General features: G+C 36.0%; 2 protein-coding genes across 2 annotated transcripts; both read right to left on the bottom strand.

The window, feature by feature from the left end:
- Positions 1–4,981: 4,981 nt before the first annotated feature.
- Positions 4,982–5,591, bottom strand: LOC119797809 (antimicrobial peptide NK-lysin). The gene is made up of 3 exons (XM_038307024.1): positions 5,504–5,591; positions 5,225–5,302; positions 4,982–5,140 (listed from the first exon to the last, which is right to left on the bottom strand). The coding sequence occupies exons 1-3, from the start codon at positions 5,576–5,578 to the stop codon at positions 4,982–4,984; spliced, it is 312 nt and encodes a 103-aa protein (XP_038162952.1). The 5' UTR covers positions 5,579–5,591.
- A 755-nt stretch (positions 5,592–6,346) lies between these two features.
- Positions 6,347–8,962, bottom strand: LOC119797838 (antimicrobial peptide NK-lysin-like). Its single transcript, XM_038307065.1, has 5 exons — positions 8,832–8,962; positions 8,646–8,725; positions 7,373–7,450; positions 7,132–7,286; positions 6,347–7,044 (listed from the first exon to the last, which is right to left on the bottom strand). Exons 1-5 carry the CDS (start codon positions 8,881–8,883, stop codon positions 6,969–6,971), a joined length of 441 nt encoding a protein of 146 aa, XP_038162993.1. The 5' UTR covers positions 8,884–8,962; the 3' UTR covers positions 6,347–6,968.
- Between the last annotated feature and the right edge of the window lie 4,239 nt (positions 8,963–13,201).

The following is a 13,201-nucleotide window of genomic DNA, read 5'->3' as shown; positions in this document are numbered from 1 at the left end:
AAAACAAACATTTTGGCATTTTGTAAAGTGGAATCCAAATAGTTGGAAGGATTTGATCATGTATGTTAATCCTATTTAAAGGACAGGGACTTTTTTTGTATCAGTAGGCAACTTTACATCAGAGATGACAAAAATCACATGTGGGGTTCCCCAAGGGTCCATCCTGGGTCCTATTCAATATCTACATGCTCCCTCTCGCTCAGTTAATAAAATACAACAACATCAGCTACCATAACTATGCAGACGACACACAGCTTTACATCACCATGTCACCAGGTGATTATAAACCAATTCAAGCACTGAGGAAATGCTTAGAAGAAATTAATGCCTGGATGTGCCATAATTTTCTTCAACTGAATAAAAACAAAACTGAAGTAATAATCTTTGAACCAATAGAGGAGAGATCTAAAGTTAGCACACAGCTTCAGTCGCTTCAGCTAGTAACCACTGATCAGGCCCGAAATCTAGGTGTAGTGCTGGATTCAGACTTGAACCTCCAAAAGCATTTAAAGACAATTACAAGGTCGGCTTTCTATCACCTGAAGAACATTTCCAGGATTAAAGGACTAATATCTCAGCATGCTCTGGAAAAACTAATCCATGCGTTTATTTTTAGTCTAATTGATTACTGCAACGGTGTTTTCACAGGTCTGCCTAAAAAGTGGATCAGACAGCTGCAGCTGATCCAGAACGCTGCTGCCCGTGTCCTCACTAAGACTAAGAAAGTAGAGCACATCACCCCAGTTTTAAAGTCCTTCCACTGGCTCCCTGTATCTCAGAGAATAGGCTTTAAAATACTTCTGTTAGTCTATAAATCTCTGAATGGCTTAGCACCTAAATACATCACAGACTTGCTATCAGTGTATCAACCCTCCAGACCACTCAGGTTTTCTGGCTCCAGCCTGCTCTGCATACCTAGAACCAGAACTAAACATGGAGAAGCAGCATTTAGTTCCTATGCTCCACTTATCTGGAACAAACTTCCAGAAAACTGTAAAAGTGCGGAAAGCCTGAGTTCCTTTAAATCAAGACTAAAAACACATTTGTTTAGGATTGCCTTCGACTGCTCTAGTTAAACAGTTCAACTGAAACATCATTAGTTCAACTTTTTTATTTTCTTTAGTCCAGCTGTTTTTAATATTCTTTTTTGTTTCTGCATTTTTTATTTGATTTTTTCCTACTTGCTTTGATTCAGTTTTATTTTCCGATATTTTAATAATGTAAAGCACTTTGCATTGTCTTTGTACTGAATTGTGCTGTACAAATACATTTGCCTTGCCTTGCCTTGCCTTGCCTTGCCTTGCCTTGTTGCAGCAGGTTTTTTATAGACAAACAATACTAATAAACTAACAAAGTTATAAACATTATTAAAATAATTCTAATCTTGATTTTCATCAGCCTTGCGCTGATATCTCAAACTACAAATTACAAAATAGTATTTTGTATTTGAAATACGTATTTCAAATACTTGTATTACAAATACTGCCCATCCCTGCCTCCAAACATGTCTTCCACTGAACTATATGGAAATCTCTCATCTGACAAAGCAATTTTCACTTTAGTCAATATAGCACTTTCATTAACTCTTCTGGCTTTTTCTTAGTTGAACACACTTTAACGCTGTGTCTGTTACACTGATTTTTTAACAGGATCCAGATCATTTTCTCCTCCACAAATAAATGATCTGTTGAATGCAGGTCGGTGAAAATTGAAACGACAGACAGTATTTTTCTTTTTCCAAGTGTTTGAATGTCGTTTTGAATGTTGCTGAACAGATGAAACTACCTCATACTTATCTATAAACGCAATGACCTCTTCATCAGTGACACGATCCAAAACAGGCAATGGGGACTGCCGCGCTGCTGAAACTCAACACGATAACAGTAATCCACAATCTTAACAACGGGATTTGCAGAGGACATAAGAACTTCTTTTAGGAAAACATAAAAACAGAAATCAGACATCCTAGTTGCAGTAACAGGTTTCCAACGCAACAGCTCACACTTATCTGGAGCAAGATTTAATACATTATCAAAATATTGATCCAGTGCTTCCTGACCAATATCTACTGGCATAAGGCAAGGGTCTTGAAACATACAATGTGGTTGTCTATCATGCAGTAACTCATCCTCTACCATCTTCCATTTCAGTAGTACTTTCTTTTTCTTGGCAAACACTTCCTCATTAACAGGCTCACTTTCCTCATGGGGAAACTCATTTATCCAAGATTTATTGAACTGTACATCTTCGTAATGCAAGTTGCAATGTTTGAGGTATTAAAGAGTTTCTTGAACATGCATTGTATCAACAAACTGATAATCATAAAAGCCTTTAAATGTTAGTTTACGCTTTAATTTTACAGGTGGTAAGCAACCTTCCATGTTGCTTAGTGGTAAGAAACTGCATGTCTGAGAAATATTAGCTGGAACACACTTAAATCGACCATCACCCTGATGGATTGCTCCACTAAGAGGTCAAATGGGTCCCCTACTGGCCATAGCAAGAGAAGATGACAAAGAAACACAGTGCTCAAAACATAAGAAAGTGGACTTCTCAGAACAACATGGAGCAACAGTTCTGTCCGCATCAACACCAGCAGTATGAAGATTATAGAATTAATTTTGAATATAACTGGTTTATTTTTGTTCAGATGAAGCTTCATATTTGATGTCTTTGTGTTGGAAAAAAAAAAGTTTATTATATAGATAGATTTAGTTTTTTTTTATATTTTTTTCAATAGGTCTTTTTCCTCCCCTTTGTTGTGTTTTTGTTTATTCCGTGTCCCTTGACTCTTTCTCAACAAATGCACAAATGGAGTAAGAAATGCAATAGGATTCTTTAAATTTCCAATCTCCTTAGAACACTTTGATTCTGTGTTCCTAAATTAACTCTGGAAAAACAAAAAAACTGGGGGGAAAAAAACAAAAACAAAACAGGACTGAACACTTTGAATTTGATCATATTTTTTTTTCAGTGTGTGTACATCACAAGTATATATTCTTGTTTTTTTTCATGTGAAGTGCGGAACTTGTTTTACCTGCTGGGAAGGAGCAAGGAGGCGGCCGTTGCTTGGTTCCCACGTTTGCATTAGGCCGAGCGAAGCTGAGCTGCAATGCTGCTTGCGGCTTTAATTTGAGTTGGTGCTAGTGGGTGTTCTTTTTGTAATAGCAGCAGTTGGAGGGAAAACATAAATAAAACAATTGCTTAATAGTCGAATGCTGAAGAAGATGTCCCTCCTCCCTGCCAATGAGTGGAAAAGACCAAAGGCAAGGAAAAAGTACTGTCTTGATACATTATTTTTAAGAAAATTATATGTGTTGCCATAGGAACAAGCACGTTCCATTGGAGGGAAGGCGCCTTCCATAACTGTGAGTGTGACTTTAATGCGAGTGGCACTTGATAGTTAAGGGTTAGTGCTCAGAGGGTGGTTAGGGATTCAGCTGATGTGTGCGAAGAAAAACTTGCTACTACACTGACAGATTTCCGTAAAGGAATTTCTACTTTTCATTGTGACCTGATGGATGTCAAATCATTCTGAAAAGATATGAGCCTAATTAAGACTCTATATATATTGAACATTTTGCTTTTTTTCCATGAATTGTTGGATTAAGGCAACTTAAAAAGAATAAGTTGATGTGTTAATGCATATATTGGTTTATATAAATACATTTGGCTAAATATATAAACTTTAAGTTGAATTTTTGAGCTAAAATATATGGAAAAAATGTGTTTTTAAGCTTTAATTTCCTCTGACTACTACATTTTGTCCTAAAATGCTTTGGCTCCAAAAGCTTTTTTTAGATTTTTTATTTTATTCAAAATGATACTGGTTTTCTGAATTTATTATGAAAGTAACTAAAATATTTAGGGGATTTATTTTATCTTAAGGGTAAGCAATATGTTTTCTTGACCGTGATAACGATTGTATATTTCGTCAGTTTAATAGTCAAAGTAATGGTTGCATTTGAATTTTTTTCTCTCTCTCTTGAGGTTTTTATCCTATTTAACAAACTGCATCTAAATGAATCATTCAGGATACCTAAAAAAAGCAAATTAAGAAATCTAAACACTTTATTGAGGGAAATCTATTTGAAACTTCCATGTAGAGGCCATCCCTTTCAAGTGGGGGGGTTGCACAAAGAAAGGCAATCTGTTAAATGGGGTGGAGGTTGGTTGAGGACCCAAATACAGAGATGAGGTGTTGCAGGTTTAATTAATTTAAAAAGAAAACAGAAACATAATCTAAGAATTAAACCAAAAAAAGCCAGGAGAGGTCAGAAGAAAACACACATGGGAGCCAAGAAACCAGCACTAAAGAACTGCACAGGGAGAGTATATATGGGCGACAGAACAAAGACTGGGGTAATCAGCTAATATGGAGCAGGTATGGATAGAAGTGACTAGAAGGAAGCAAGGGAAAAGAAGATGGACACAAGGGGGCGACATGGAGTAAATAAAGACTGCTTAACTATAACACAAAATGAAAAATAAACTAAAGATCAACAAAACAGAATAACATAGATAACTGAAAGGTCAAAACTCAAAGAACCATAACACAACCAGAACTTGAAAATCTGGGATTTCATAAAAATATCTCACAATGATGTCAAGCCAAAGTGATTGGTCTGCCATGTTTATTTATTGAAGAACAATATAGAAATGAAATGAAGCCTGAAGCCGCTTGAAGAAAAGGAAGCTAAAAAGCTTTTCATATATGCTTTTAACTTGTGTGCAGTTGCTAACAGAGTTAGACCTTCAAATAAAAGCTGCAGTTATTCTACTGGCTTTCATCTTTCCATGGGATTTCAAGTGAGATCACTGATCTTGATATGCTGAGATTATTTTTAGATTGACCTAAAAAAAAAAAAAAAAATCTATAAAAAGAAACATACAAATACAAAAAAACGGGAAATTGAGGGCTTTCATGAAAAAACTGAACTCCAACAATTCCCCCCATAGATTAAAGCTAATCTATGATGACCTACCGGCATGCTCGTATTTTGATGCAAACTGTCTTCACGTCGTCATTGGTTGTCAGTTCTTTAACTAGGACACTAAAATGTTTTTCAACAAATCTGTGGCACCTTGATTTTAGCAATCCCAGCTCATTGCAGATAACGTTCAGCTTTGTCGTGATTCTCTGCACAAACAAAACAAAGTCATGGGAGATTTCTCTTCACATAGCTCATTTGGGGTGCTGTTGCAGACACCTGATACTTCATACCTCTTCAGTTGCATTTGGTCCGAGGATCCTTTTCAACTTCTTCATTACCAGCTTGCATGCCCAGCAGAGCCCCGAAAGCTAAAACGATTAATTGGACAATCCTAACAGTAAGTGCATTTGTAAGTTCATCATTAAATTTATTCCACCTCAAAGGTGACAATTTAATACTCGATGTAAAGTACTCAAAAATAATAATGTCCGCATTTTGCTATTTTTCATTATGGCTTTGCTTTGATATAAATACCAGAAAATCTGAAATAAAAAATGTTTTATCCTCACCCCTTGTTTCTCTGCACAGGGTTCTCCCAGATCATCTTCATCGATCCTGTCGTCTAGACGACTTCCCTGGACCATTCAGACTAAAACAGTTACGCAGGATGATTAATGAAAACCTAATGCTAAAATGTCCTGTAGTTATTTTAACAAATAATGTTAATTATATTAAAAACGGTGCGTTTAAGCCTCACCAGAACAACCCAACGAGAAGCAGAGGAGGAAGAGGGACCAGTTCTCCATGGCCAACAGTCAGCTGTATCTACTGCATGAGTATAGATGAAATATCTGTAACCCAACCAAGGTGGAGTTATATAGACATGGCTGGGCATGCTAGAAACTCTCTAAATGTTACAGACAGTGGTTGTAATGACCACAGACTACCCAAACCCTCTCACACACTCACAGATCTTTTTTACCTTCTTCTCTCCGTCATTGCAGTTAAAAGGAAACATCAGAGTTTTTTTTTTTTTCTTCTTTGTTTTTTTTTATAGACCATTATTAATTGCTGGGTCATTTTTCCACACAAAAATGAAAAATTAACCTAAACCTTGACCTCTGAGGTCAAGATTTACTTGCAAGATTTTCTGCTGAATTTTGGCAGCAGAATTTTTTGCAGCTGATTTTTTTTGCAGCTGAATTTTTGCAGCTTAATGTTTTTGCAGCTGAATTTTTTCGCAGCTGTATTTTTTCTGGTGAATTTTTACCGGATAAAAATGTAGTGTAAGGAATTCAATGTCTAAAAAAATTCGGTGTTAAAAAAATTCAGTGTTTAAAATGTGGTGTTAAAAAAAAGGGTAGATTCCAATGAGACTGTTTTTCTTCCATAGTAAAAGACTGTTTAAAATGATGTCAAACCAAAGAAATTGTTCTGCCAAGTTTATTGAAGACAAAAAAACAACATTAACTGCTGTCCACAGTATGGACATGAAATACAAAACAAAGATGGCTTGCAAAAAGGAAAGAAAAACAACACAGAAAGGTTCATTATTTGCTCTTTGCATGTATGAAACTATCGCAGCTGACACAGCACAGCCACACACGCAGCTTTGAACTGCACACAAAACTCATTTTCAACCATCTGCAAGGGCAGTATGTGGTTGCAACAAGTTAACCGCTTTGTGAGGCCACAGTGAGAAACGAACACATGGGCAATGGAAACCATAGGCTATACATCCACAAGCCTGAAAGGAAGCAAAATTAAAAAAAAGTTAATTTTGTGTGTTTCTGAGCAGCACCTCCATCGGATTAAAGCAATTTACTAAAGAGGGTTAGATTTACTTTAACTCTCATTGCAGAATATAAATACTGGAAAATGTTTGGATGTCCAGAAGTGAAAAGTAATTTTTTTTAATTCTGGAAGAGGTGTTTTGTCCTGACTTTACCATTTATCATAAGCTTTTATCATGGGATTAGTCCTGCAAAAATAAAGCTTCTTTTATGTTGCTGGTTTACATCGTTGCATATTGGGTTAAGGGAGTTCACTGATCTTGATACGCTGGGGTTCTCTGTTTGTGAAGAAGATCAGGTCCAGCGGTTCCTTTGACCTAAAAAAGAAAAAGGAATAAACAAAATAGGGAAATCAAAATATAGCTCTCATAATACTCCTTCCAAGCTAATCTAATGTGACTTACTTGCACGCTCCTGTGTTGATGCAAATTGTTTTCACATCATCGGTGGTTGTGAGCTCCTCAACCAGAACCCCCAGCTGTTTCTCCACAAACTTGTTGCACTTTGATTTTAAAAATCCCGCCCCCTTGCAGACAGCTTTCAGTTTTGCCTTAATGGCCTGCACAAACACAAACGAAAGGAGAGTTTTATCTTCACATGGCCCAGATGAGATGTTGTTCTATGCAGTCATCTTATGACTTTTACCTCTGCAGTGGCATTTTGTGAAAGGCTTTTTTTCAGCTTGTTCAAAGCCCATTTGCATGCCCAGCAAAGACCAGGAATCTAAAAACAAGTAAGAAAATAAAAAAAGTTAAATCTTCACCTCAGAAAAAATTATTCTTACATTTTTAACTGGATTTAAACCAGAGTAGTGGTTAATTAAATGGAAGGATATCTTCAATGCACCACATTGCTAAACAGGAACAGAATTTAATGTTCAGTGTAAAACTGAATACGTCTCAGTCTTTCAAAAATTAAGTCTTTTTTTATTTTAGCAACTCTTTGCACTGTACCAGGTAGTTACCACTTTTCTTGCCTTATTTTTTATATGGTGATTATTGACATTTTATACATGGAAAAAACAATAACATTATATCTAGAACTTCAATCATTTTTATTATAAAAATATTATTATTTTTAATAATAGGTTTCATGCCTTGCCATAAAAGAACTGCCAGAATCTTTGAGACCTATTTTTTGTGTTTATGCCTTGTGGCTCTGCAAAGGGTTCTCCCAGCTCATTAGCATCAATCCTCTCTAAACGAATAACACCAGAAAAACTTGCAACTTCCAGGCAAGTTAATTTATAATCTCTTCTAACCTTTCCTCCAGAGAAGAAAATGAACTCCACCTTTGAAATCAAAATGGATGGACAACCAGTAGATTTCCAACACTAATTTCCAGACATGGATTATAGCTGTTTTGCAATCCAGGTACAGAAAATACACGGAGGATTTTCTAAGCAAAAGTCACAACCTCCATGTTTTTTTTTTTTTTTTTTTTTAGTTCATCATATTTTTTTCCCTGCTCAAGGAAAAGACTTCATCTTAACAATTCCCGTTAGAAAATTAGCTTAGAAGGTCCTGGAACACCACAATCTTTTCTGCCAAAGCTATTTAGTTTAAGATCTTTAGCTAAGTGCAGATTTGAGTTTCAAAACATTTCTCTTCATTTTGGTTTTAGTTTAGTAATTATTATTAGTATCTCAGTAATCACAATTACCCTTGGCGACTTTAAACATCCATTCATCGTGGATGATTTCAGTTATGACATAGGAATAAATCATAATTTTTTTTAAATAAATTATGATCAAACTTGTATAACAAAGCTATAATACACATAATAAAAAAAACATGCAAGTAGTTTTACTGATAAAATTTTTTATTTTCATATAACTTCTAACTGTTAAATATTTTTCTCACCTTAAGTTAAAATAATTTTTCCGAATCTTTGAAGTATAATCTTTCTTTATTCTTACCCCTTGTTGCTCTAGAACAGGTTCTTCCAGCTCCGTATCATCAATCCTGACCTCTAGACCTCTTCCCTGGACCACCCAGACTGTAAAAAGATTTTAAACAGAATAATTAATGAAAACATCGATTTTTCACAAATGATATTTTCACAAATGTTTATCATGCAAAGAAGATTTGTGATGAAGCCTCACCAGAACCTGCCATGAAGATGATGCAGAGAAAGAAGAATGAGAACGTCTTCATTGTTAACTATAACCAGTGTCCTCTCCATGTGTGGCTCAGAGTGGAGATGATACATTTATAGGCCAACACAGGAAAAGGGAGTGGATGGGGCTTTACATTCAAGCAGCTCCCTGAGTCACAGGCAGTGGTCACAGCCTAACACTCCCACCCACAATCAGACACCACCACCTCTATGCCACCTTTGCTGTTCCACAAACGGCAGAGGAAGTGTTTGTCTCACTTCTTTCACCTTAATACGACAAAGAAGACAGTTCCAGTTATGTTAAAGCATGTTCCAGTACAAAAGAAAACTAATCCGAGTGACTAAACACCTGTTGTTCCGACATCCCACATCATCAGGATCCCCTGTAGTTTGCTTATCGCTGTGGAGTTGAAGATGTCATCGGAAACCTGGTTCAACAACCCCACTGTCGTTAAGACAAGGCCAACAGCACAATGAGGATCATGTTCTTTCCCCAGGGCATTTCACACGATTCAGTCTGATTTGCTTTATCAGAATCTCCAGAAATCTCGGTCGGAGGCCACAGCGATTGCCCGGATCACAGACTACCTGAAAAATGGATCGCACTTTGTTAGACTGAAGGGTTAAGTGTCGAATCCGGTAGAAAGGAGCATCACAGGGGAAGGACGCCTTTGTCATCGTTGGATGCATCAAAGATGGACAAAAAGCTGAGTAAATGGAGCTAGTAAAAGACGTTTCACCTCTCTTCCAAGAGGCTTCTCCAGTTCTAACTGGTGGTGGGGAGCACTGAGATTAATAAACTGTAGGTGGAACAAAGATTTATGGGGGACAAAAGGTGGGTTTAATCCCTCCCACTGGATTGGTCAAGGAGGTTAATGGTCGTTAGGGGATTCTAATGGTTCGTCAAATTCCTCGTCAAATGCCTCATTGGAGCTTCTTCCCAGCTAGTAATCCCCTTTGCAGCACAGTGCAATGATCTGATTCTGAGTGTGGAAAAAGCAAGAATATTATTGTAGATCCCAGAAGAAACAGCAAGAAGCTCAATGCTGTTAGAATCATGGGAGAAGAATTGGGGGTGTCTGAATGAGTATAAATAAATACCTCTGTGTTCACTGTTCAACTGGAGGCAAAGTCTCACTGGGACAGAGAGCAGGCTGTACCTCTGTAGAAAGCTCTTACATTTAAGAGTTACACATGTGAAAACTTGTAAAATTCTGGTTTCCTTTTTAATCCACTTCAGTTATCCACTACTAGTCACATAACATCCAATACATTTACAGAAATTTGTTTAATAACAAGACAAATTAAAAAGCAAAAGTTTTCTGTATTTGAACTCATTGTTCTTGTATATTTGTATGTAAAAATAGAAAAAAATTCAAAATCCTTTGCAGACTCACATGCAAACCATGCATTATAGTTAAGGAGATGAGAGTGGATCACTCTTCACCCATATTTATACATGCATTACTAAGATTATTGAAAGCAATAAAACTATTATCAATACTCTGTCAAATTCTCATTGAACCACTCAACCTATTCTTCTAAAGATGTGTTACTGACACTGTCTAATTTACTTTGAGTCATGCTCACGGCCTCTTTGCAGTGGTCTCTTTTCCTACCACAGAATTGTCACACAAAAAAAGGTGACACTTGACAACTTAATATGTTCCTCAAACATTGATAATTTCAACACTTCGTCTGCATCATGGCACGCACACATATATAATGGGTGAAAGATTAATCCTTGTAAATCCGTGTGAATCCGTTTCTCATTCATTCTTTCATTTTTCAAATTAAAACCAAAAATTAAAAAAGCAAAAAACACACTGGTTTTCTCAATATGCGTTTCCAAAACAAAAAGGAAAACACAGATAATGACTGAATGAGGTGAGCAGTGCTTTGGAGTCACTAGTTTATGTCTTGAAGGACAACTCTGGCATTTTTTTATGTTTCAAAACTTAAAATATTAAAAAACGATTTTTGTTTCTTGCCTTTTTGACAGGAAATAGTAGGATTTCTAAGGAGAGATGTATTATCCTGTATTTCACATTTTAACTGATTTTATGTGTAGCATAAGTCTGCAAACATCAATATAGCCTGAAAAGGTTGTTTGGTTCTAATTCAATTAGACCTTCATTTTTTTAAATCCCCTCTGTACTGTTAACTCTCCCCCCATTCACTTCATGGTGACAGAACAGAAAAACATTTCCTTCTGAGTCACAAAATGACTTAATAAAGAAACCGTGAAGTCGATAATTTTTTATTTATTTATTCGTTTATTTGATAGGGACAAGTATGTTTCATGCATCATGTCACACACTATAACATTTTAGCTAAGGCTAATTCTCAATGTCTGTCCCCAGTTAGGCTTTTACACAAACACAGTGACTGTACACAAGAAGAACAGAGCAAATTACACATTAAAACATCACAGAAATAAAATCAGGTCAGTTAGGTTATTAATGTTCACATGACTGACCTCTCAATAAAAAGTCTTTAAGTTTATGTTTAAAAAGGACCCAGTTTGACTCTCCCTTCAGTTCTGCAGGTAATGTGTTCCATGTTTTGGTGCCTTGTACAATGAAAGCTGATTGACCGAAAGAGGTTTTGCGTCTTGGAACTTGACAGTTTCCACTGTGGGCTCCTCTTGTGACTGAGCCCACAGCTCTGAGAGGAACTACACAGTCACTCAAAACCTTAGGGGCCTTATCATGCAAGCATTTATGTACCAGTTTTAACTGAGCAAATTTCACAAAGTTTTCGAAATTCAGCATTTTTAAATTGTTCAGACTAACACAGTGATGGGACCTGATTGGTTTTTTATCTAAGATTTTTATAGCTCTATTATAGATCATCTGAAGAGGCTTGATAGTAGTGATTGTGGCCTGTGACCAAGAACTAATGCAGTAACTTAGATGTGAAAAGATCATGGAGTGCAGAAAACTGTGAGCAGCGTGAAACGGTAGGGAATCTCTAATCAGTTTGAATGTGTACAAGTTTGCTTTTGTCACTCTGGACACTTTTTTTACATGGCTGTCAAATTTCAATTGTGAGTCAAGTATTAGTCCTAGATACTTGATTTCTGAGACCTGCTGGATTCTAGCTCAATTTATCTGTAAATTTAGTTCTTGAGATATGAGCTTGGTCCTAGAAGAGAAACAGACAGACATAGTTTTTTTAACATTCAGAGACAACCCTGCATTATGGAACCACACTGACACAGTTTGTAGATGTCCTGACAGTTCATTAGAAACTGCTTGCACAGTCTTTCCACGAACATAAATTACTGCATCGTCTGCATATAACTGAAAACCTGCTGTTGGACAAGACTCTGGCAAGTCATTGATGTATAATGTAAATAGTAGAGGGCCAAGGATGGATCCCTGTGGCACTCCTGTATTTATCTTTAAAAATGATTATTTTTCATTGTTTATTGTGACACACTGCTCTCTTCCTTCTAAGTAGGATTCAAACCACTGTAAAGTTTTTGATGAAAATTTTAATTTGGATAATTTTGCAATTAGAATATTAAAAAGATTGAAAGATATTGAAAGATGCCCACTAGCCTGTCAGTCTCTTTACAAACAGCTTTTTTGTAATGCAGCTTGCATGAAGGCAATGAGGGATTACAGAAAATAACAAATAATAACCAAAGAAAGGAAGGTGGCAGCCAAAAACAAAACATATTTCTTTAAAAAAGAAAAGTCAGGCTAGTAAATAAATATAATAAAATAAAAAATAAATAATGAAGGGAAAGGCAAAGCTTACTCAGTATTTAGAGGCAAGATGTTCAGTAAAACTGCAGATATACTAGCAGTCCCAGAGATAAACCAGCATGCTAGGACAATTTCTTGATTTGTTCAAACACATATCAGGCATTAGCTAATAATCATATTCTTTATCATTGTCTAACACTTTAATAATATACATAGTCATCCTAAAAGACAATGCTGATTCTACAGGAGGACTTTAGAAATGTTTTTACTATTGGTAAAATTAAAAGGGTGTCCCTGTGGTTTATTTCTTTACCAGATATTCAGATCCAAAGATAAAGATGTTTGCTTATTTTTTTTTTTTTTTTTTTTTTACAATGTGGCTTGAGGCCTAATCAGATTGCATAGATGAGATTTTTTGGATTTATGTCTGAATTTTAACTGGACCAGTCTAACTGAACTGAACTGAACTTCATTAGATCCTGTGTTTTTCTTAATTTAAAAACAAAGAAGAAAAACTTTGTATTTTTGAAGATGAATTCATTTTTATTTTTTTTTGGTTAATTAACTGTTACATCTCTTCATTTGTATATTTGTTCAGTCTTCTGTGCGGGTCAAAGTAAACATTCTTAAGATACTCAGA

The sequence above is a fragment of the Cyprinodon tularosa genome, unplaced genomic scaffold (genome assembly GCF_016077235.1).
Source record: "Cyprinodon tularosa strain WSP-4 unplaced genomic scaffold, ASM1607723v1 ctg6, whole genome shotgun sequence".
Taxonomy (NCBI): Eukaryota; Metazoa; Chordata; class Actinopteri; order Cyprinodontiformes; family Cyprinodontidae; genus Cyprinodon; species Cyprinodon tularosa.
Note: the sequence above shows the minus strand (reverse complement) of the source record. Positions and strands in the feature narration are given on the sequence as shown.